This window comes from Puma concolor, chromosome D4 (genome assembly GCF_028749965.1).
Source record: "Puma concolor isolate L17-30 chromosome D4, mPumCon1.1.hap2, whole genome shotgun sequence".
Taxonomy (NCBI): Eukaryota; Metazoa; Chordata; class Mammalia; order Carnivora; family Felidae; genus Puma; species Puma concolor.
In genome coordinates this window covers 95,593,364-95,618,758 of record NC_141679.1, presented here as the reverse complement: position 1 = coordinate 95,618,758, position 25,395 = coordinate 95,593,364, and the positions used below count along the sequence as shown (strand labels likewise).

The window sequence follows — 25,395 nt, the reverse complement described above, 5'->3', positions numbered from 1 at the left end:
CCTCTGAGTCACCAGCCACACGGAGTCTCTCCCTCCTCAAATACCCCCCCGGCCTCACACTATGACTCCTCTGTTTTCCCACAGTCCCACTGGGCTCAATGTCCTGAGAGCACACACTTGCTTCACCTACAGGCCCCCAGTCCCCAGCACACGGCGGATGCTCAGGAATGTTGACTGGGCAGATGGACGAACATCGAGATGAAGTGACAGACTGCTCACAGAACGTGTGACTGTGATTCCCCTTTTGAGTCTCTACACTTCACCACCAAGCAAGGCAGAAGCAACATAGAGAATGGTTCGAGAAGGTGGCATCAGAAAGCAACAACCCCATGCCTTCTTCATCTCTCCACAGCATGTGTGCGCACGCACATGTGCACGTATATGCCACGCACACGTGCATTCATACACATGCACACACACAAACATATATGCCCATGTGCACCCATGCACGCGTGTGTCCACACACACGTACGCACAAACATGCGCTGCGTTCACACACTTGCACACAATCACACATGTGCATGCTTGCACACATACACACAAACCAAGTGCACGCGAGCACACATGTATGTCTGCTGCGTACATGCATACACACGTGCTACATGTGTGCACAGACCTGTACACATACACACAAACACACCCATGCACACATGTATACACTTGTGCACACACTCACATAGCCACACAGGTGCAAACACACACATACACACCATATAAAAGCTTGGGAAATTTCACAAAGTTGTGTTATTTCTAAGTCTCTCCAGAGTGGCCACCTGGGATACAAAGATGACCACATCCTTGCATCTGCCAGGGAGGCTAGTGAAAGGTTCAAACCACCCTCTGTCCTACCAAGGATGTGGGTTCAGACTCCATCCACTCAGCTGCCTCTGCTGGGCCTTCCCCTGTCCCCTGCCATCTGGAGGCAAGTTGTTTTCAGCCCAGGCCACAGGTGGGAGCAACAAGTCTGAGTGTTAGTTGTGACTCACATCTGTGCTACTTGTGGACTGCGGTCTTGCGTGCTGCTTCCCAGATGCCACCCCTGGGGTGAGCTTGTATCTGCTGTCTACTCTTCCATAAGCACTTTCTTTACTATGTTCCCAATCTCCCTTCCAGAGGCCCTACTTTCAAGAACTCTGGATTTGGAAAACAGTCCGAGCCCCCCAGTGCACCACCGCAAAGCCACGGTCTGGCCCAAGTCCATTTCCTGTATGTCCTAATTCTGCTCCACCTGTGGCTGGAGGAGGGGAAGTCCTAGGTCTATAGTTCATAAATATTTGGGGGAGGTCCTCCCCTCTCACAGGCCCGCACTGACCTGCCTTTGTCCCTTCGTCCAAGTCACATCCCATACAGCATCTCTGTTTCTCTGCCACACCATCTCTACAAACAGCGTGCCCAGAAACAGTAGCATGCCTTTAGACCACAGTCCAGATGAACTTCCTAGAATGAGCCTCAAGCCTGCCTTACTTGGAGTCTCTTCAGCCCTCTGACTTGACTGGGCTCTCCTGACTAGAGAACCCATGCCTACCCTCTGAGCCTATGGATGCCAGAATGATACTGAGTACTGCAGGGCCATTGTGCTGGTGCATCAGCAAAATGACAGGACTCTCCAACCACAAAAATGGTCACCTACACCATGAAACATAAATAAGAGCCACACTTGTTCTGCACTGTGTGAAAATTGTAAGTTTTTCACTATGGTGAAAAACACCCAGAGACACTATAGGCCTGGAAGTGCCCTAAGGTTGCTGGTGTAGCCAGTGGCTCCAGGGTTTGCCCAGCTTGGGAAGGGTCTCACGCAGCACCTTTCTGGATCCTCACATGAAAGGGTAGGGGCTCCAGGAAGGTTGGATGAGAGGGGGGTTGGGGACCCCAGCCAAGCTCCCAGGCCTTCAGGAGCTTAAGGGGTCAGAGAGCTCTGGAGCACTCCTCATGCTGAGCTTCAGTTGAGAGAAAAACAGGTAGAACCTCAGGCACTCTGCGAGCAGGAAGTCCTCGCCATGAGGACACTGACCATCTTCTCCAGGCCTCTTCCACACAAGGGGTGACCAAACACAGCTGTGTGAGAGGGACATGGGCAGGCTGGGGGGCCTTAGAGAGAGGAGGCAGGAAGAGGCTACACCCCACCTTCAAAGTCTTCTTGCTCCCTTAGAGCAGGGAAGGGACGGACACCCGCCCAGTTACTGATGCATTATTCATTCACATTCATGCCTGCTGAGTGCTCACCACGAGCAAGGAAGGCACTGAGCAGGCCTGCGCCTTACCCAGCAGCCAGGTCTCTTGGCCCCTCCATGTCCTGTGTTTGGCCTTGCAGAGAGCATGCCCTGAATAACTACTCAAGTATCCACTTGGGAGAGTGAAAAGAATGAATAAGCAAGTGAATGAGCAAGTGATGAAGGAACAGACAAATGGGCAGATGGTGAGTCCATGCTGCTTTGCTAGCCCCAAGGATGAAAAGTATGTCCTGGGTGTGCAGGACCCTCCCATGAATCATGGAACAATCTTCTAACCCAAGCCAGTCCCCTTATGACACACTTGCTCTGTCTAGAAACGAATCACCCCTCACTTATGCAATACAGTAAACCTTTCCCAACATGACCAAAGGGTCTTACACATACTAGACCCCTCCTGGTAGAGCTCCTTTAATTTCAGTAAAAGTTCACCAAGCACCCACTATTTTTAGCCTGGGCTGGGGACACAGAGATGCATGTTGGCTCCTGCTCCCAAAGGAGATGGCAGAGAGGGAGAAGCCTGAGCCAATCGGGGAGAATGTTATTTCTGCCATGAAGTCCCCCAAGCTTCATGAGGATGGTGAGGCCCCAACAGACAGCCCTTCTGCTGTGTCCACACCCTCTCCCTTGAGCCCTCTACGACCCTCATGTAACAGACTTGTGTGGAAACCGTACACTCCCATTCAGCAAGAGCCCTGAGACTCACAGACCCCCTGGAACCTCCTAAGGGCTAGGCTGAGGGTCTCAGACAGCATTTCTCAGCCCAGGGAGTGGTGTAAAAGCACTGTTGCAGTGAGAAGGAGAGTGCCACCTACAGGAGACCCGGCACCCCCCCCCCCACCATGTGGGCCCAACCAAAACCTGAGGGGGACGCTCACATGACACAGATCTGAAGCCACCCAGCCCTGTCCCAAGATCCGTGGCATGGACCGCCCTGAGGACCACAGAGCATGGGGGCCACTCACCACGCGGCCGGGTCGTACTCAGCCCAGACCCGGATGAACTCGTCCAGATGGTGAGGCCCTAAGATGGAAGAGTCCCGTGTAAGGTACTCAAAATTGTCCATGATCACGGCCACAAAGAGGTTCAACATCTGTAGGACAGGAAGGAGAAAAGGGGTGACATAAAGAGACTTCAGCCTGCCCTCTATCCTAGCCCTTACCTCTGGCCAAATTCTGTATGTGAAGTCATCACAGCAGCAGAAGCCACTCTAACCCAGCCAGCCCCTAGGCCTCTGCCACACCACCACTGCCACCACCACCCACAGGCGGTGGCCCGCTCCCCCAAGGTCCTAGATCCCACAGGCTCCCCCTAACCTCTCCTGCTCTCTGCTTCTGCTTCCCAACCCTAATTCACATCCACAAACTCCCACCCCCATCTTCTTCTCCTCTTAGCTAGCCTTCAAGGACAGCAGTGACTTCGGAGTCAGTACTTTGGACTCTAGAGGCTGAAAGCTCAGCTTTTTTTTTTTTTTTTAATTGAGTTGAAATTCACATAACATACAATTAATCATTTTGAAGTATACAATTCAGTGTCATTTAATGTATTTACAATATTATGTAACAACCACCTCTCTAGTTTTAAAATTTCTCTATCACCCCAGAAAAATACCTTGTACCTTAAGTAATCACTCCCTTATTCCTTCCTCCTCCCCTTCCCCAGCAATCACCAATCTCTGTTCTCTATCTAGAGGCTTGTCTATTTGGGATATTTCATATAAAAGGAATCATACAACATAGGATCTTTTGTGCCTGGCTTCTTTCACTTAGCATGACTTTGTGAAGTTCATTCATATTTTAACATGTGTCAGAACTTCACTGCTTTTTAAGGCTGAATAATATTCCATAGTAGGTATATACCACAATTTGTTTACCCATTCATCTACTGACGGACATCTGGATTCTTTCCACCTTTTGGCCAAACTGTTTTCCACAGAAGATGCTGCATTTTACATTCCTATCACAATGTACAACGTTACTATTTCTCCAAGTCCTTGCCAATGTTTGTTATTTTCCATTAAAAAATTATTATTATAGCCATTCTGATGAGTGTGAAGGGAGTGTGTGGTTTTGATATGAGTTTCCGTAATGACCAAAGATGTTGAATATCTTCATGTGCTTCTTGGCCATTTTATTTATCTTCTTTGCAAAAATGTCTATTCTGATTCTTTGTCCATTTTTTGTATGGTTGCCTTTTTTAGTTGAGTACTAAGAGTTCTTTATGTGTTTTCAATATTATCCCCTTATAAAATATGTGATTTGTAAATATTTTCTCCCATTCTTTAGAGTGTATTTTCACATTTTTTATAATCCCTCTTGATGCACAAAAGTTTTTAATTTTGCAGAGTCCAATTTATTTTTCCTTTTGTTACTTGTGATTTTGGGGTCAAATCTAGGAATCCTTTGCCAAATCAGAGATCATGAGGATCTGCCCTCTATGCTTTCTTTTAAGAGTTTTATAGTTTTAGTTCTTATATTTAAGTCTTTCCTCAATCCTGAGTTCAGTTATATGTATGTGGTGAGATAGAGGTTCATCTTTACTTTTCTGCATGTGGATACCCAGTTGTCTCCTCATCATTTTTTTTAAGACAGAGAGAGTAAAAGAAGTAGAAGTAGACAAAGAGATCTTAAGCAGACTCCACACCCAGTGTGGAGCCCAACACAGGGCTTGATCTCACAACCCTGAGAACATAACCTGAGATGAAATTAAGAGCGGAGGCTTAACTGACTTAGCCATTCAGACACCTCCTTCACCATTTCTTAAAAAAACTATTCTTTCCATACTGAACAGTCTTGGCATCCTTGTCAAAAATCAATTGTCCATACATATTTGGACTTACTTCAGAAATCTCAATCCCACCTCACTGGGCTATACCAATACCACAGTGTCCCCCTCCCACCACCAACTTTACTGAGATATATATAACGGACATAATTATAAGATATTTAAAGTGTACCTTGTGTCAATCTGATATATATAGCATTCTTACCGTCTAGTTAATTAACATATAGATCACATTTTTTTTTGGTAGAACATTTAAGTTCTACCCTCTTAGAAAATTTCAATTATACAATACAGTGTTATCCACTCTAGTCACCATGTTTGATATTATGTCATCAGGTTTTATTCATATTATAGATGAAAGTTTGTACTCTTTTACCAACCTCTCCCTATTTTCCCAACCCCCTAGTCCCTGGCAACAGCTTTTCTACTGTTTCTATGGATTTGACTTAACAAAAAAAAATTCCACGTACAAGTGACATCATGCAGTATTTGTCTTTTTCTGTCTGGCTTATTTCAACTAGCATAATGCCCTCAAGATCCATCCATGTTGTCACAAATGATAAGATTTCCTTCTTTTCAATGGCTGAATAATACTCCAGTGTATGTGTGTGTGTGTGTGCGTGTGTGTGTGTGTGGTGTATCATATCTTCTTTATCCATTCATCTGTTGATGAACACTTAGGTTGTTTCCGTATCTTGCCTACTGTTAGTAATGCTTCAATGAACACGGACGTGCATATTTCTCTTCAATATCCCGTCTTCATTTCCTTTGGATATATACCCAGAAATGGGATTTGCTGGGCCATATTTTAATTCTATTTTCAATTTTTTGAGGAACCTCTATACTGTTTTCCATAGTGGCTACACCAGTTTACATTCCTACCAATACTAGACAGGGGTTCTTTTTTCTCCACATCTTTCCCAACGCTTGCTATCTCTTGTCTTTTTCATGATAGGCCATTCTAAAGGTGTGACGTGATAGGTCACTGTGGTTTTGATTTGCATTTTCCTGATGATGAGTGATGTCGAGCACCTTTTCATGTACCCGTAGGCCAGCTGTATGTCTTCTTTGGAAAAGTGTGTATTCAGCCACATTGTTTTGACTTATGATAGCTTTATAGTAGTAAGTTATGAAATAGGGAAATATGAGTTCTCTCACTTGGTCTTTAATTTTCAAAATCTTTTTTGTAAATTGGAGTTGCCTGCCATTCCAAAGGAGTTTGAGGATAAGCTTTTCCATTTCTGCAGAAAGGCCATTAGAGCTCTGACAAGGATCACACTGAATGTGGAGCTCACTTTGTGGGGATACTGCCACCTTACTAAGTCTTCTGATCCATGGGCATGCATGTCCTTTCATTGAATTAGGTCATCTTTAACTTATTTTAGTAATATTTTGCAGTTCACAATGTACAAGTGTTTCATTTCCATGGGTATTTATTGATTCCCAGATATTTTGTCCCTTTGGATGCTACTGGAAATGGAATTATTTCTTTAGTTTCCTTTTCAGGTTGTTGTGTTGTTTTTTTTTTTTTTTAATGTTTACTTATTTTTGACAGAGAGAGAGCATGCGCACACAAACACGGGAGGGGCAGAGAGAGAGAGAGAGAAGATCTGAAGTGGGCTCCGTGCTGACAGCAGGGAGCCCAGCACGGGGCTCAAACCCACAAACTGCGAGATCATGACCTGAGCCGAAGTCGGATGCTCACCAACTGGGTGCCCCATTTTCAGGTTGTTTATTGCTGTTGCATAGAAACATAACTGATTTTTGTGTGTTGATTTTGTACCCTGACACTTTAACTCAATTATTAGTTTTAGTACTGTGTGTGTGTATGTGTGTGTGTGTGTGTGTGTGTGGTGCACGTGCACGCGCACGTGCACGTGTGTGTATTCTTTGGGATGTCCTATATATACAATAACATCATCTTTAACTAGAGATAGCTCTACCTTTTCCTTTCCAATCTGAATGCCTTTTGTTTCTTTTTCTGGCCCAACTGCTCTAGCTAGGCCTTCCAGCACAATGTTGAATTGAATAGAAGCGATAAAATTGGGCATCCTTGTCTTGTTCCTGGTATTTGGGGAAAAGTTTTCAGTCTTTCACCACTGAATACATCTTAGCTATACGTTTTTCATAAATGTTCTCCATCATGTTATAAGTGTTTCTATCATGAAAGGATATTGAATTTTGTCACATGCTTTTTTTTTTTAGCATCTATTGAGATAATCAGGTGGGTTTTTTCCTCATCACATAGGTTGATTTTCATTTGTTGAAAATGCATCCTTGCATGCCTGGAATAAATCCATTTGATCATGGTATAGAATCCTTTTAACGTGTTGTTGGAATTAGTTTATCCAAGATTCTTACTGTCTATTTATCAGGGATATTGGTCTGTAGTTTTCTTTTATTGGGGCATCCTTCCCAGTGTTGGTATCAGGGTAATGCCAACATCACAGGATGTGTTAGGAAGTGTTTCCTCTTCTATTTTTTCAAAGAGTTTGAATAGGATTTAGGTTAAGTCTTTCTTAATATCATTTTAAAAAATTGTAATAAAATATGCATAACAAAGCTTATCAATTTAAACACCCACAAGCGTGCAGTTCAATGGCATCAAGCACATTCACAGTGTTGTGCAACCATTCCCACCGTCCAGCCCCAGAACTCTTATATCTTCCCCAACTGAAACTCTATCCTGATTAAACCCTAACTCCCATCCCCTCCTCTAGCCCCTGGCACCCACCATCCTGTCCTCGTCTCTAAAACTTCACTGTTCAGGGGGCCTCAAAGGTGAAACCATACAGTGTTTTTCTTTTCTCACTGGTTTATTTCACTTAGCATAATGACTTCACAGTTCATTCATATTGTAGCTTATGTCAGAACTGCCTCTCTTTAGAAGGTTAAATGATATTCCCTGTACGTTCACATCACATGTTGTTTACCAATCATTTGCTGCTGGACACTTTGATTGCTTTTACCTTCTTGCTGTTGTGAATAATGCTGCTATGAACGTATGCGTACAAATATTTATTCAAGTTCCTGCCTTCAATTCTGGCATACACCCGGAAGCAGAACTGCTGGATCATACTGTGTTTCTATTTTCACTTTACTGAAGAACCACCCTACTGTTCTCCACAGCAGCTGCACCACCTCACATCCCCGCTGGCAGCACACAGGGCTTGTTTCTCCACCACCCCAGCAAACCACAGGCAACACTTTCTCTCTTTTCTTCTCTCACGCCTGTGTTTAATCATCAGTCATGTTGGCTCTACCTTTATTTTTTTATTTATTTTTTTTTTATTTTTATTTTTGGGACAGAGAGAGACAGAGCACGAACGGGGGAGGGGCAGAGAGAGAGGGAGACACAGAATCGGAAACAGGCTCCAGGCTCCGAGCCATCAGCCCAGAGCCCGACACGGGGCTCGAACTCCCGGACCGCGAGATCGTGACCTGGCTGAAGTCGGACGCTTAACCGACTGCGCCACCCAGGCGCCCCTACTCTACCTTTAAAATGCACCTCAACCCCCTTCATCCCCACACTTCTCTAGGCACTATTACCTCCAATAATCTCCCTGACCACTCTTCAGCCTCTCCTGACCAGAAGCCAGAGCCAGAGCAAGATTTTAAAACATCACGCAGATCGTGTCATGCCCCAGCTCAAAGTTTCCCAGCGGTGTCTGATGACTTGGAATAAAATCAACACTCCTAGGACCTAGTCCACTGACCTCTCCAACCACCAGTTTCCTGAGGCTCATCAGCCTCAGGCACAACGGCTGGAGTGATGCTTCTTTGTATCCCAGCACCATGGCAGAGGCTAAAGACTAAGGGACAACTGTCCCATGGAAAATTTAAACCCTTTTTAAGAAGGAAAGGCAAGGCCCACAGGAGCTCATCACAGGGTGGGTCCTTTTAGGGTTAATGAGGTCATCAGTTCGGGGGATACAGGACCATCAACATGGAATCAGCCTGTAATGCGACATGAATCAGTATCGGGGATCAGTCACAGATGTAGGGGGACCCAGAATGGACTGAGACAGGTGGACACATGGGCACAGTGACCAGGACTTACCAGAAAGGAGCAAAGGAAGATGAAGGAGACGAAGTAAAAGTAGGCAAAGTCGCTCCCACACTCATTGGCATTGGCGTGCTCATCACAGGCCTGGTTGCTGAGACAAGACAGCATGATCTCGTGCCAGGCCTCCCCAGTGGCACTCCTGAGAAGAATGGCAGAGCTATGAGGCCCATAAAGGAAGGCCTGGACCAGCCTGGGAAGGGATCTCAGAAGAGCCGGTTCAAGTGCACACCCTCTCTGGGTTCCCTCCCGCAGAGAACCTGCTCACATGTAAGGTATGGGTAAAAAACACCTGCTTTTTTTTTAATGTTTATTTATTTTTGAGGCAGAGACAGAGCATGAGCAGGGGAGGGGCAGAGAGAGAGGGAGACATAGAATCCAAACAGGCTCCAGGCTCTGAGCTGTCAACACAGAGCTTGAACCCACGAGCCGCGAGATCATGACCTGAGCCAAAGTGGGACTCTTAAATGACTGAGCCACCCAGGCGCCCCAAGAGATGCATGCTTCTTAAAAAGAATCCTCTGGCATTAGGACTGATCATTAACTCAGAAAGAACTATTTACTGAAAATAAGGCACTGCACCAAAATTCAGCACCATGGTGAGCGCCCATTCATGGACCTCTGCCACCTCAAAGCCAACAGAGCCCACCAGCCTTCCTGGTCTCTCCCCCACCCCTCCACCCAGCCTTCCTTGATTCAAAAAATGGTGACTCCATCCCTCCAGTTTCTTAAGACAAAAATGCCGCAGCCATCCTTGCCTCCTCTCTTGCTCACCACACTCTATTCATCACCTCATCTACTATGAAAAAACAGCCAGAATCTTACCACTTCTCACCACCCTGGGCTAAGCAACAATCACCTCCCCTGATCTGCTGCAACAGCTTCCTAACTGATCCTCCCCACACAACAGCCCAGTGGGCCCACTAAACACAGGTGAGATCAGGTCACTTCTCTCAACCAACCTCTGTCTCGCTGCAAAAGCCAAAATTCACACTCAACTTCCCACAGCTCAGTGTCACCTGCTGCCTGTTCTTTCCCAGTGGTCCCTGTTCAGTCCACTCCAGCCACATCAGCCTCTGCTGTTTCCTGAACACACCAAGAACAACCCCCAACCTCAGTGGCCACCCTGGAGAACCCTTCTTCCTGGACTTTTGTCCCTGGACATGCAGCCAGCACAAGGGCAGGATGTGCACGAGACTTACAGGCAGACCAGAGGCCTGAGTCTCCCTAATTTGGTGTGCTTCTATGGCCAGTTGTGGGCACAAGTAGAGCCCACTCCTCATTGACAATGGCTAGGGGCAGGGGCCTTTTCCTGCAGAGCAGTTGCCCTGTGCCAGGCCTGGCTGACACTGGTGTACACGTGTGACATAGAGATCAGGGAGGAAAAGAGATCTCAGAGAACAAAAACTTAAAACTAAGGCTGGTTTCACAGGCCTGCCTCAACTCTTGCAGCAAAGGCAGGACATTAATAAATGAAGAGATAAAATTAACATAATAGCTAAAATCCAGAGAAATGATTCTATTTGGGGAAAGCGTAGGCCTAAGGACACTTGTCCGTCTGATATAAAAAATAAGAGTCAGACCACTCCCTCCAGGCAGCTCAGCAAAGCAGACCTGGCTCTGATCTCCCTCCAGACAAGAACTTCCCCATGCCCCAGAGTGCACTGCACGGGGTTAGTGGTGTTGGGCATCCCCAGCACAGGCCTCACAGCAGCCTGATGCATTTACATACATAAACACCAGTGTGGACACCTTATGAAGGGGCACCAGGCAGGGAATGATGTCAGCACCCCTCCTCCTCTAGCCACTACAAAGAGCTCCTTCCTTCGCTCCCAGGGTCACGGTGGTGGGCTTGGTTAAATGGAAGAGACTCTGGAGGCAAGGAGACACATTCAGTCCTCTCCCCTCAGCCCTCAAACCAGCATGGTCAACAGCCTCCAATCCACAGAGGGTGTGCTGTGCCTAAGAACAGCAGCTGGCACCAAGCGCTCCCAAGCACACCTTTGCGGGGTGGGGGGGGAGCTCTGGCCAAAAACAAGCTCTGTGCCCTCAAGAGTCCACCCTGGCACTTGACTTGGGGCCTAGAGAATTGCAGTCCTGTGAGCCATGGGGGCAGGTGGAGGTGCACTCAGACCAGCAGTTCTGGCCAGCTGAGTTCCTTGGGTCACTGAGTAGCACATACTGTATCAAAAGGGGTTCCCACTGCTCTGCTTCCCCCTGATCCCACAGATCACCATAATCAACAAGGCCAACAGACGGAAAGCTTATGGCCAGCACACCAAAAAAAGGCCTTGCTGGGCACCTTCTGTCTTCCCAGACTCTCAGCTGCAGCCTTGCTAGAGGCGTTTTGGTCGCTGTCAGGGATCAGAGACGAGGTGGGGGAGGTCAGACTAACACGGGGCTCAGGCTGACTGAAGCCCAGGAACCCTTAGGAAAGGACAACAAAAAGAGGAGAGAAGCTGGAAAGGTCCATTAAGGGGAGGCCAGCACAAGCTGGGTAGCCCCGTGGGTCAGCACACACCCTGTGCATCCTGGGTGGAGAGGCCTCTGAGCGTGGGCTGACTTCCCAAACAACACACCTGAACAACAGCATCAAGGCTTGTAAAAATGTTCGAAAGTTGTTGTGCCGGTTGATGCTGGTGTCATCATCCAGGGCAATATTTCCAAATACCTGAAACAAAAAAGAAGGCCACAGGCTGATACTGTTGGGTCATCAGGAGCTGTGGCCAGGCAGAAGAAGACCCATAAGGCACAGGACACTGCCCTTAGCTACCACCACTACTGCAGGGGCTGCAGGAAACAGGGCTTCCAGCTCTGATGGTGTCTGTGCATTTCCAGGGCAGAGGAAACCTCTCCAAGGCCAAATATGTCAATGTCCCACAGCTCAGCAAGTCCACAGATGCAAGTGTGCATGCCTAGTAAAAGTGGGACCTGGAGCTGAGTTGACATGGGCTGTAAGCATTTGAAAGTTGACTCTCTCGTCAATGATTCTGAAGCAGTAATTATATTGGTAATAGCTATGAGATTACTTGAAAGTTTCTTTTTAAATTTCTATGCAAATATCACAATGGGCTTTTTATGCATTTTAATTGATATCGTTTCAGGGTTAGAAATGCAAACAGGTCAGTAATTGTACTTGGCTTAAAATCCGGAATCTGGCTGAAAAATTTATGAACTATCACATATTCACCAAAAACAAAGCTCAATGACATTTATGGTTTGTACATCCACAGACCAAAGCAGGAAAAGATATAGATTTGTTTTAAATAGCATCAGATCTCAGCACATTTTAAAATGGGAGAACTTTTTAATCCTTGAAACAGAGTTTAAAAATCAGTTTTCAGCTAGCCTTTAAGACAGTGGCTTCTCCCACTACACATGAACATTTGGGCCCGTCTCCCACCCTACTGTTGGAAAGAGGCCAGATGTCAAAAGGCTTAAAACTGGAACACTGCTTTGTGTCTTTTAAATGTTTTTCCAAATAGCTGACAAAGGGTTCTTCAGCAAAATAAAAGCAATCTAAATGATCCACACTGAATTGGACAGTATAGCGATCTGATGTGATCCTGCTGACTTTTTTCTTCTGTAATATGCAATTTCCTCTAAAGGATCAGGGCAACTCTCTGGACTATCCAAATGGCCAGCTGCTGCTCTACAGGCCACTCAGCACCAGGAAGATGTGCCAATGCGCCACTACCATGGGGGTCCAGCACCCAATCAAACCTGCCCATCAATGGCTCAGTGGGGTTCCACTCAGGAGCACAGCAGTGCATCTTCCCACAGCTACTACCCCCACTCTGGGCAACAGATCCAACCTCTTGGTGCCCAACCTCTGTGTCCTTTATTGATAGAACAGCCCTTCTGAGAATTAAGTTCATGAAGTGCTTAGACTAATACCTGGCTCGCAGAAATCATCACTAAGTGTCAATCTGTCATTGTTATCATTTGATGACTGTGATGAGTGCCCTTCTGCTCCAGGGCACAGGAACCCCTCATGCACCCCATCCTGGCAGGCACACCCACCTGCATGCCAATGATGGCATAGATGAAGAAAAGCATGGCGATGAGCAGACACACGTAAGGCAGGGCCTGTGGAGACACGCAGGAAACGGAGCAGCTCCAGGGAGGGCCCGACGGCCACCTTGCTTGGGCCTCGTCTGCGGAGTGGATGGTGGCCGGGTCTCTGGAGCCACTCAGACCTCAGCTACCACAGATCCACCCCCACTGACCATGAAGCCCCTCTACCAGGCGACCACCTCAGTTTCTTCATCTATAATCGGTCATAAAGCTTATCTCAGAGTCAGTGAGCATTATCAAGATACTCTCTGGATAACTTAAAATGTATTTATAAACTACCATAGGAAAATAGGTGCCGACAAGGAGCCTCCAAGAGGGGGGCTGCTCTGGTGGCAAGAGAGGGGGTGGCCACACCACTGTGCATGACAAAGGGAAGGGTCAGGGCACTTGGCCGTGCCTGGGCTTCACCTTGAAGGACTGGACGAAGGTCCACAGCAGGATGCGGATGGTGTAGCCTTGGCGGAGCAGCTTGATGAGCCGGGCAGCACGGAAGAGGCGTAGGAAGCTGAGGTTGATGAAGTTGTTCTGCAGGGAAGAGAGGCTGTTCTCTAACCTGCGGAAACCAGCTTCCTGCAAGCGCAGGCACGTTGGTCCCCACCCACCTCTCCCTGACTTGCTGTGGTCTGAAGAAAAGTGGATACAGAGAGAGGCTGAACAAAAAGTCACTGCTCTACAGTATAAGCAGCAATTGGCCACCGGAAAACCTTCCAGAAGTAAAGCTTGTTGTTGCAAATCACTTCTCATGCAGCAAATCAAAGAAACCCCACCACTCTAGGCTCCCCTGGACCCAACAAGGAGGGACAGAGAGAAAAGTTCTCAGAAGTAGCTCCTTGCTGCCAGATGGAACCAGGAGACCAACTGTGGCTGGGCCTCTAACACCGACCACCTCTTGCAGGACACAGCCGAGCCGTCTGAGCGCTGGGCGGAACTGCTTCTCCGCTGAGAGCCTCTGAAGGGCCCCACCCCAGGCTTGGTGGCAGGGCCCTTCCCTTCTCCACACAGTCAGTGAAGCCCCGGGACCTGGCAGAGGGGCAAGCACTCCCCCTGGGGCTGCTCTGGGTGCCTACAGACAAGTCACCACAGGAGGCGTGTCGGTGACTCTGCTCACACCACGGAAGCCACTTACAAAATCCACAAATGGTCTCAGCTCCAGAGATCCCAGGGTAACTAGCACTGCTCCCTCATCCAAGGGGTTCAAAATCAAGCGCAAAAAGAAACAGTTATCTCTGGACTCCACAGATTACCTGGGAGTGAGGCTTCCGCCCTGGCCCAGGGGCACCTCGAATTACTGGCACCTCCCTTTCAGGGAGCACGGCTCTGGGTGGTATCCACGAGATGGGGGTGCTTGTAGACCCAGGCCGCTTCCCACCCTCTGTCTGCTTAGAAAACAGGTGCCCACCCACAGCCTGAGAGCAGCTTCCTGCCACTTGAGTGTTCTAACATATGCAAGCAGCTCAGGCTTAGACACATCGTATCACCAGATTCAGTGGTCAAATGAAGAGAAAAGAGAACACAGCATGTTGAATGAGAGCAGCAGCAGAGGAGCACGTGCAGGAGGCACTGGGAGCCTGGGGAGAGCTGGGTGCCCTCCTTCCAGGACTGCGGTGCCCTCCCTCCAGGACTGCCCATCTGGTCTTGGCTGGGATGAGGCATTCAGTGGAGGGACCAGTCTCTCTCTTACTTCTGTGAACGGTGGCCCCAACCCAGCCCTTGTCTGCTCCTTTGGTTTCCACCAGGGCGTCTGGAGACTCTGGACTGCCTCTGCTGGAGGGCTGGATATGGGAGTCATGGGGTGGGAGGTCTGGCAGTCGCAGGAGGTGCCAACTGTGGTCCAGATCAGCAAGAAGGCAGAAGGGGACGGCAGGGTGTGACCCTGGAGTGTACACAAGTTTTTTGCCTACAGCTCCCTCACCTGCTGTGCTGGGGAGAGAGAATTTCAGTGGTACAGGATGGCTGAGAAGCACCCACACTCACTCCATGGGCCCCAGGACTCTCAAATGAGCCAGCACCTCAGGAGGACGGGCACAAGGATGGGAGGGGGACTCTGTCTACAGTGCCAGGAAATCCTTTGTACAAGACAATAAATCAGAGGAAGGGGAGGGGGCTTCCAAGTGCCTGGCCTCTCCTAAGGTCTCTACTTTGAAACCGTCTGCTCAGCTGGGTCTGGAGAGGCCAAGACTTATAACACAGTCAGCATCTTCCCGGCCCAAAGCACTCTACTCAGGCCACGGGCATAGACCAGAAGATTTCCTGAAGATACTGGGAAAAACATAGGCTTCTGGTTGAGAAAGAAGGGTTGGAAGACAAACAAGGCAGGGAAAGGCATTATTCACCCAAATTACTTAATGCACAAATGCAACATTCAACAAGTCACTGACTATATTTTGTTGAGACTCAAGTTCCCACCCCACCCCCTCCCAGACTCCTTTTCTCAGGGCTCCAGTGGGCACCCAGGAGAGGGGTGGGGATGGCAACAGACAGACAGCCCTGAGAGCCATGAGGACGGATGGTGACAGCAGCCACAGACACTCCAAGCGCAGCGTGGCAGGCTGAGCACACTGTGGCTGCACCCGGGGTGGGAGCTGCCAGGAACCACCATGCGGACTGCATGCAGGAGGGCGGGGCAGCAAGCACATGGCAGCCTCCCCGTGGCTGTGCATAGTCACCTCTGGCCCCAGCCAACCCTTTGGAGGTGGACACAGCCTGCCTTATCCTACCAGAGTCCATGGTTTCTGTCACACGAGGGACAACCTACTACTTTACCTACTGTTTCCTTACTCTGCCTCTACATCACAAAGGGTCTAGAGCACCCCAAAGATGCATCACCACATCCCTTCACGTGGTAGCTGATCATCTTGAGGGTATACTGTTCCTAGCTCCTTGGAGTCCCTGCTTCCTCACTCACAAGACAGAGACATTAGGACATCGTGCCCAGACAGTGAGGAATCACTGAGGAAAGGGATTTAAAAGTGCGCCAGGCATTGTGAAACATGCCCCCCACAAAGGGTTATTAACTGGCCCCAGGCCCAGACTGGCATCCCCTGCACCCACCGTCAAGCCTCGAGTCAGGGTCACAGCAGGGTGACCTGTGCAGGTGAGCTGGGGGCCACACTCCACGCTGGCGCTGAGGCCCAGCTAGTGTGGAACAAACTGCTCCCCTCCTTGCTTCTCACGTGACGATGATGAAGAAAAGAAAGGAAAGCCCTGCGTATCCAGCATGTCAGGTGAGGCGTGCACTCCGAACGAAGAGGGGGAGCACAAAGGGGGTGCTCTTCCCGCACAGACAGGGCAGGGCTGTGAACAGGCCTGAGTGGGTCGAAGCCCATGCAGAACACACTGCTTGGGATTTCTGTGGCAGTTAATGGCATTTTCTCAAAACTCAAGCTTTTCTGCTCCAATTGTGAAATACTTTATCACCAACACTGACTTTCTGTAATAGGAATTTCAAATATTTGCTATTTTATGTGAATTTCCAGTCACAGCCTCTGTTCCTGGTAACCGCTCTCCTCTCAAACATCCCTAAAGGCCTGGGAGAAAGCCCCAGTTCACGCCGCCTGCACTCCACACAAGCTCTCTGACCAAGGGCACACACTGACAAGGATCAGTGATGCCTGCATGCACAAGCCCTGTGTTCCACTGTCTCCTGGGGCAGACCCCCCTCTTCCTACTCGGTCAGGCCTTATACAACCCCTGCTGAATCATGTAGACAGAATCTCAAATCCCCGTCAGCCCTGAGCCCCGGGGAGGATTCCCTATAAAAGGGCAGGTCTGGGAAGAACGCTCTAGGAGACATCATCAGAGGCCACTGGGGAGAACCGACCTTGTCTGTTCGCATGATGGGGACAGATAGAAGGGAGATGTTGCAAGAGAAACCATGGACTCTACAGGATCAGGTCCAGACTCATGTCCTACTAAACCCCTCCAATTTTGAGCGAATCCCAACAGGAAAAACTGACTGGCCACTTACCCGCCTCACTCAAGAAGACCCTACCTCCTCTCTAGACCCAAAGCCAGTTCCTGAAATCAAATGGCTCCCGGGAGGGTCTTCAGAAGGCCCTGTTGGACCCCCAGAACTGAGGAGAAGAGGCCAGAGGGAATGGGTACCGCCAGACTCTGACCACACACCTCAGGAAGGCAGTGGCTAGGGGTCACAGGAAATGGAAGAAAGAGCAGGAGCACAGCAAGCAAAGCAAGGATTTTAAGAACCGTTTAAAGTCACGAAACCAACCGTTTCCTATATGTGATGTTTTCATGGATGGATATTTGCGTATTATTTACAAATTGGGATGTTTGAGCAGCAGGTGCGCAACATACAGACGGAGACATGGTTTTCGCATTGTATGTTGGTTGGATGGCGTGAGTCAGCAGGTAGGTTAAGGTAAATCAAGAACAAAAACAGAAAACAAAAGAGAAAATGAGTCATCAACACAAGCAAAAACTTAAACTTTGAATACTTAACTGGAAAATTTTAGGATTTTAGTAAACTTTGCATATTCTGCTTAAAATGCATCAAATCAAAACATATTTTTGAAATCTGTAAGTTATGCAGACAGGGTGGCATTCATTTGCATTCCTGTTTGTAATGCAAATCCAAAGATGACTCACAGACACTTATTTTTTTTATTTCCAGGCAAAGAAATCAATGTCAGTTTTATGCTTGCTTGGGAACACTCTCTACATAACCCTGGTTAAGACTATTGCTCTGTTTTGATTGTTAACTTGGTGGTGGGAACTGACACTCATATTTTTGCCTAAGGAAAAAAAAGTACATTCACAAAGTAACATATGAAGTGACTACAGATGAAAAAATAAATAAAGACACCACTAATCCACACGACGGCTTCCTTTCATCTTTTCTCCTCTAGGCAGGACAGGGTGATGGACTGAGCTCTGAGAGTGCTAGTGGTCAGGGCACAGTGGAGCTTCCAAGCCAAGTGGCTTCTCAGCCCTACCCCCAGCCCTGCTGGGCATCAGAGGCTGCTGGGAGCAGCCATGGTGGGCTTACTTGAAGTAAGAGACTGGGCTACTCCGGCCACCTGCACTGCAGAAGGCCTCTGCCTTGTGTGTGGGCCTCTTCTGAGGGGGAGGCTCCCCTAGAAGGCATCGTGCTCTCTGCACGACTGGCACGCCCCACCCTTGATGCCCTCTCATCAGTCTGCCCTCTCTGGCAAGGACGCATACACATGAAGAAACCCCCAGGGCTGTGTCCTGGGAGCTCAATGTTTGAATCCCTTTATCCGGGAAACAAAGATACGTGTGTCCAAGGAGGAGGCCTGCAGGGATCAGCAGGCAGCTTGCTCCTCCCAGACACCACAATAGTACAAACTATTTCTGGATGAGAAATACTTGGGCTATGTCTCAACACCAACAGTTGGTGACACATAAGAACCTCCGTTTTTGTGTTAAATGAGAACCCTTGGACTTTTGCCCAGATTATTTGGATTATTAATTTTTGAAAACCGTGAAGCATGCCACATAAACAAAAGAATATGTATAAATGTGTGTAGACGCATTTTAAAGAAAAATAATAAAAAATAAAAAAACCATATATCCGTCACCCAGCTTAAAAAAACAAGAATGTCACCATTACCTTTGAAGCCCATCCTGTCTCCCTTTCTCCTGCCTGGACATAGTAGCTGCCCTTAATTCTTGTTAATAAGTGCTTCTCTTTACTGTCTTACCACAAACTCTTAAAATGCATTTTACTTGACTGTTCTTAACCTTTGTAAAACGGGACGATACTGTGCGCAGCCTTTTTGGACTTGGACAAACTTTTAAGCCATGGTGAGCCAACTTTGTTTGTGAGAAGCACCTCTCTGGACACGGAGGTCACCCTCATACTCACGGTGTGCATGGGCTTCCCTATGTTATTGTATCGTGACAATTGGTGCATTCTGCTGCTACTGAAAACAACACTGCCACAAACGTGTGTGACAGTGGCCCCAGGTCACCAGCCCAGATGCGCTTTGGCATATGTCCCTAAGAGAGAAGGTGCTGAGCTGCATGCATATGTTCAACTTTCTAGGGACTGCCACACCTTTCTAAAGAGGTTGCCCAACAGACACCCCCGCAGTACTGTGCAGGTTCTGGATGTCCCACTTCCTTGCTAACCGTTGGCATGGTCAGAATTCCTGTTTGACAAACCAGAGGGTGTGAAATGATATCTCAATATCATTTCACTTTACATTTCTTTGATCACAAGTAAGCTTGAGCACCTTTTCCTGTGTTTATTGGCCATTTCTGCTTCTTTTTTCTTAAAGATTTTTTATGTTTATTTATTTTTGAGAGAGAGAGAGAGAGGAGAGACAGAGCTTGAGCAGGAGAGGGGCAGAGAGAGAGAGGGAGACACAGAACCTGAAGCAGGCTCCAGGCTCTGAGCTGCCGGCACAGACCCCAACGCAGGGCTTGAACTCTCAGACCACGAGATCGTGACATGAGCTAAAGTTGGACGCTTAACTGACTGAGCCACCCAGGTACCCCTGGCCATTTCTGTTTCTTATTAAAATACCTTCAGCTCATTTTTTAATTTGGTCACTTTTGTTTTTCTTACTGATCACAGAAAAGCCTTGCAGAGTCTGGACAGTAACCTTTGCTAGTGGTTTGGAAAACTTCTCTGTCCTCCAGCTATGCTTTTGTCACTACGTGCTGGCACATCGCAGACCTCAATAGCTCATTCTTTTCTCTCCTTTACTGACCTCATTCCGTCTCATGGATCTGATACCATCTTATATGCTCATGATTCCCAATCTTACGCCACTGGCATGAATCTCTCCTCCAAACTCCAGGCCCATCTGTCCAACTACCTTTTGGACAATTCCTTTGAGAAGGCCACCAGGCAACTCAAATCTAACATGCACAAATTGCATCCTGACTGTCCACAACAAACCTGTTCCACCCACATTCTTTTCCATTCTCATTAATGACAACCCATTTTCCAAGTGCTTAGACTTTGATGTCATTCTTGCCTCAACTGTCACACCCACATTTGGTCCATCTACAGCTCTCCCGGAAAATACATCCAGAATGACAGTCTCTCGCCTTAGCCCAAACACCCAGTCCCTCTGCTGGGCTCTCTGCAGTGATGCTCATGGCACTCATCCCCACAGGGCCGATACTCAGTTGTCAGCATCTACATCTATTTTTCCTGAGAATTCTCCCCCTCCTGCCACCAGCCTTCAACCAGTGGCAGACAGCACTTGGTGAAAAATACCCCAGTCACTTGCACTTGCTGGGATAACTAAGGCTTAGAGCTCCCCATTAGGACCCACAATGCTAACTGACTTCATAGCACCTTGTATTGGATGCCTCCCTTCCCTGGCCCACTCCATCACTCCCCTGGAATTCCTGGGGATCACCTGTCTTGGGGTCCACCTGGGATAGCCCAAACGAAGACAGCCCTAAGTTGTCTAGCTGCTTCTGCTTGTGCCCTGCACTGTGTCCTCAACAGAGCAGCCAGAGGTCTGGTCTAAAAAGCCAAATCATGTCACTCCTCTTCACAAAACCCTCCAAATCCTCCTACTCACTCACAACATAAACCAAAATTTACTCCAGCTGCAAGGTCTTCCCTGCCCCCCATCTCCTCTGTCCACACTGCTGCTGTGGCAGTGTGCCCACGTCCTCCCTTGTGAGTGCAGGCATAGGGTGGGTGCAGGGCTTGGTGTTGCTCCCCGACGTCCCCTGCTCAGCTTCCTCACAAACCCAGACATCTTTGCTTGGAAGTCATCATCTCAGTGACATCTTGTCTGGACACATAGCCATCAAAGCCTGGAACCACCCCCACCCCTGCCATGTCTCATACCCCTTCTCTGCTGTGCCTTCTCCCAGGGCCTATCGTGGTCTAAAACCCATGTCTTTCTCAATGGAACGAAACTCCAGAAGAGCAGAGATTTTCATCTTTTGTCCCTGCACTTAGAATACTTCTTAGCACATGACAGGCAGTGCATAAATATTTATAATGGATAAATGAAGGAATGTGATGCAAACAACCCCTCCCTGTTAATGGACTGTCCTTTCTTCTTTTGATAAACAGAAACTTTTTATTTTATAGAAAATTTTTTTCAGTTATGGCTGGTGCTTCGTATATTTTGCTTATGCAAACAGTCCCTATCCCAAGGTCTTAAAGATAATCTCCTGTATTTTCTTCTAAGAGTTTTAAAGTTTTCCCTGTTATATTTAAGTATTTTCATCCATTTGAAATAGATTTTTTTTTTTTGTAAATGGTGTGAAGATTCAATTTCTGGTTTTCCTGATATGGATAGTCATTATACCCACATCAATTATTGAACTGTCTCCCCATTAAGTAACAGGGTCATACATCAAGTTTTCATACACGAGTGATTTTGATTCTAAACTCTTGATTCTGTCCATTGGCTTATTTACTATCCCTGTGTCAGCTCCATATTCTTAATGTTCTCGCTTTATAATAAGTCTTATCATTGATGGGAACTGTACCCCCACCCCACAGCTGCAGCAGCACCTTCTGCTTCTTACATATCTTGAGTATTTGGGTGCCTTTGCTCTCTCTGATGAGTTTTATAAGCAAGTTGTCAATTTCCAAAACAAACAAACAAAAAAAATCAGTGGTATTTGCATTGAAATTACATTGAACCTACATATCAATCTGGACAAAATTATCTCTGAGATTGACACTAATTATTTACTGTGCAATAGAACACCATCTACTTAAGTCTTCTTTACTATCTTTCACTGAGGTTTAGCACTTTTCCATACATAGACCTTGCATATGTATGCTGTTAGGTTTACTGTCAGGACTGCTAATGCTGTAATGGCATGCAGTCAACTACTCACTCAGGTAATCTACTCAGCAACCATCCTAAACACTCTTTATCAGTGTTACATTTTTCCAGATTTCATCAATAGCTAATAATGTTATCTGGGAATAATGACAGCTTTGCCTATTCCTGTTCTAATACTTAGACATTTTATTTATTTTTCTTGTCTTATTCATTCAACAAGTGTCTACTGAATACCTAAAGTGTCAGACACTATTCTAAGTCCTGGAATATGGCAGTGAACCAAACAGGCAAAAACCTCTGTCTTCGTGGAGCTAACATTCAATTTATTTAACTGACCAGGACCTGAAGTTCAATGTTGAAAAGAAGTAGTGCTTACAAATATCATTGCCCTTCTCTGATTTTAAAGGGAATTGTTTCCAAATTTAACCATTATATGATGTTTGCATAGGATTTTTTGGTAAATTCTCTTCATCAAGTCAGTAATTCCTAGATTACCAATAATTTCTATTATGAATACAATTTGAGTTTTACCGTACATCTTCTCTGGAGCCAAGACAGAATCACATTAACAGTGTCCTTTGATCTGTTAATGTAAATTAGACTTTCTGATGTGTCTGTATCTACATTAATGTGTGTGGATTATGATCTTCCCATATTATACTCAATTAAAAAGTTTTAGTATCAAGATTATACTAGTCTCATACAAATAGGGAATGTTCACTCTTTTTCTATTCACTGGAAGAATTTGTTTAGGATTGGAATAATCTTTCCTTATATTTTAGGTGGAAACCTAACACATAAGACTACTATAATCAGTGGTATGAGCCACGTCAGGACATGGATCTCAAGGTAAAAGACAAATCAGTTATCACACCTCACACTTCCTACTTCTCATAGGCTTCCTTGGGTTTCAGAGATGGCATTTACCACAAAGGAAATACTGCTGTGACCTATTTATCAGGTGACACAAAGCTGCCGGCTTTGAGAGATTTCAGAGCAAGAGAGGGGTCTCTAGCAGATCCATGCTGCAGTACCAGGAGCACTATACCTTGGGCCATAAAATGCAACAGATTCCACAGTGCTGGGGTATCTGTGGTAGATAAAGACACTGTGTGGAGTCGCTGGAAAGCCTACATAGAAAAGCCAATGCAAAGACCTAGGATTCTGGAACAAGGCCATGTCATCTGCTACAGACATCACCAATGAGAGGGCTACTCCTGGATACTGGGCCCTGGGTGGAGACTGCATCTGACCATGAAACAACAGTGCCTATGGTACCAAAGCTTCTCCTTATGAGTATATGTAGCAGGCCCGCCATCAATCCTGCATATGACAGAAGTGCTGCATCCAGGGCCGAACCCAAGCATGTCTAGAAGGCACAGTCATATGACAGGTGGCCCAGTGCCTCAGACGTCTCACCTTTGCTGCAACTCTGTCTTCCTGAGCTCACCCTGACCCCAGTGAATCATGGGATGATCACTATAGCCAACCTGATTTATGGAGCAGTTGGCTCAATAAATTGGTGCAGCCTCAGTAGAGTCCCACACAGAGACAACCTTAAAGGCAGTGGTGAAGCAGAGCTCTGGGTGGTGCTCTGGGTACCTCATCAGCCATGGTGTCTATGGAGAAAGAAGTTGCCTGTGGTATGGACTACAGGACCTCTGGCAAGAGCTAAAGCCTTGTCAGGACTCCAGAAAGAACAAAGTTTGGGGAAAGGCTGGATGGGCCTGGGGAATGTACATGACGTGCAGGTCCTTGTAATACACAACCAGGTCCACTAGAGCATCCACGGCTGTAGGGGCACTAAGAACCAGCTCCTGAGATTGTTTGCCCAACAGGTAACAGCCAGCCTCCATCCTCACCAGCCCCAGTGTTTATACAGTAGATCCATGAATGAAGTGACTGTGGTGGCTGAGATGAAGGCTGTGCCTGAGCCACCCAGCTGGGCTCCCTCTCAACAAAGCTGATCCAGCCATGGCCGCTGCTGAACATCCAGCCTGCTATGAGCAGAAGTCAGCTAGGCCTTTACAGTGTACCACACTTCAGGCTGTCAATCAGCCCCTTGGTACTAAGTTGCTTACATGGGAATCCTTTCACCTGGAAACGGCAGTGATTTATCTCAAGTGGGATCACTCATATCCTGGGTGTGGGTTCGTCTTTGCTGATGGAATACCTTGGCCTACACTAGTATCAGAGATTCATCAACATGGGATTCCACATAACATCAGCTCAGCATAAGCACAGGAGCTACAAAGGACACATGACTCAGGATCCATATCATATTCAACATCATTCAGGAGATGCCAACCTGATAAAATGTTGAAACAGACTCTTAAAGGCACAGATTAAATGCTGGCTTGGTGCTATATACCTCATGGGGTTGGGATGTTGTCCTTTAAGATGAACTGATGGCCAAGAGGTGGTACTGGGTGCCCAACTGGTAAAACGCCCAGACCCAGGAAGCAAGGGGTAGAAGTCGGGGTAGCCCCTCTCAGTATCACTCCAGCTACTGAGGGCAGACTTTGTGCTCCCTCTCCCCAAGTTTAGGTATGGCAAATCTAGAGGTCCTGGCTCAAGGAGTAGGGAAAGCTTCCACTGTGGAACATGCCTTAAGAACAACAGGCAGAGCATACTTTCCATACTGGCCAGGGTATTTGATGCTGGTTATTCTTTGTTTTATGTTTGCTTGTTTGTTTGTTTACTTTTTGAGACAGAGAGAACAGGGAAGGGGCAGGGAGAGAAAGAGAGAGAGAGAGAGAGAGAGAGAGAGAGAGAGAGAGAGAGAGAGAATCCCAAGCAGGCTCCACACACCGCACTGAGCCCAACTCAGGGACTGATCTCACAACTGTGAGATCATCACCTGAGCAGAAATCAAGAGTTAGACACTTACCTGACTGAGCTGCCCAGGTGCCCCATATGCTGGTTATTGAGAAAGTTATTGAGAAGGGCAGAGCTACCAGTACATAGGGGCAGGAAGAAGTCTATCTGGACATCAGGAGGTTCACTGGGGCCTTTCTAGGTGTTTCTATGACCAGTCTTAACTATGACTGGACTACCACGGCAGCTGGAGCACAAGTATGGCAAGCAGGGACTTAGGTTACAGTGGATGACAGTGTGGGCCACCTACCAGGCCAGCAACCAGAGCAGCAGATGGCCACCATTCAGGGGACCTCAAAAGGGTCAGAGGAAGAATGAGTTAATGAACATCAACTTAACTCAGATCAACTCCAGCTGGTTACCAACCCTCTTCTTCCAGAGATGGTGACCAGCACCATCCTGAAGAATGAGTGAAGTAAACCCAGTGTGAGGTGTGTACAAGAGTTGAGCAGAGCCAGGGTGGCACAGCAGACACTTGTTACCACTGAACGGGCACCATGTGGCCCTGTTACCATGGAATCTGACATTCCTGCATCCCCAGCAGGTGCCAGAGCCTGCTTTGCCTGCACACGGGGTATACTCAGAAGAGCCGGAGGTGTCTGACCATTAA

The 25,395-nt window shown here is 47.3% G+C and overlaps 1 protein-coding gene across 10 annotated transcripts in view; it reads right to left on the bottom strand.

Annotated features, from left to right (window-relative positions):
* Nucleotides 1-25,395, bottom strand: part of CACNA1B (calcium voltage-gated channel subunit alpha1 B) — a 192,692-nt gene that overhangs the window by 20,458 nt on the left and 146,839 nt on the right. For 9 of the 10 annotated variants that reach the window (XM_086684663.1, XM_086684670.1, XM_086684671.1 and 6 more), the window contains 5 exons: nucleotides 13,561-13,677; nucleotides 13,099-13,164; nucleotides 11,655-11,746; nucleotides 9,073-9,217; nucleotides 3,194-3,321 (listed from right to left, as the gene is read on the bottom strand). In XM_086684663.1, the coding sequence (XP_086540789.1) occupies nucleotides 3,194-3,321; nucleotides 9,073-9,217; nucleotides 11,655-11,746; nucleotides 13,099-13,164; nucleotides 13,561-13,677 (548 nt within the window). The remainder of the gene's footprint in view (nucleotides 1-3,193; nucleotides 3,322-9,072; nucleotides 9,218-11,654; nucleotides 11,747-13,098; nucleotides 13,165-13,560; nucleotides 13,678-25,395) is intronic. The other variant, XM_086684668.1, reaches the window with a different exon arrangement.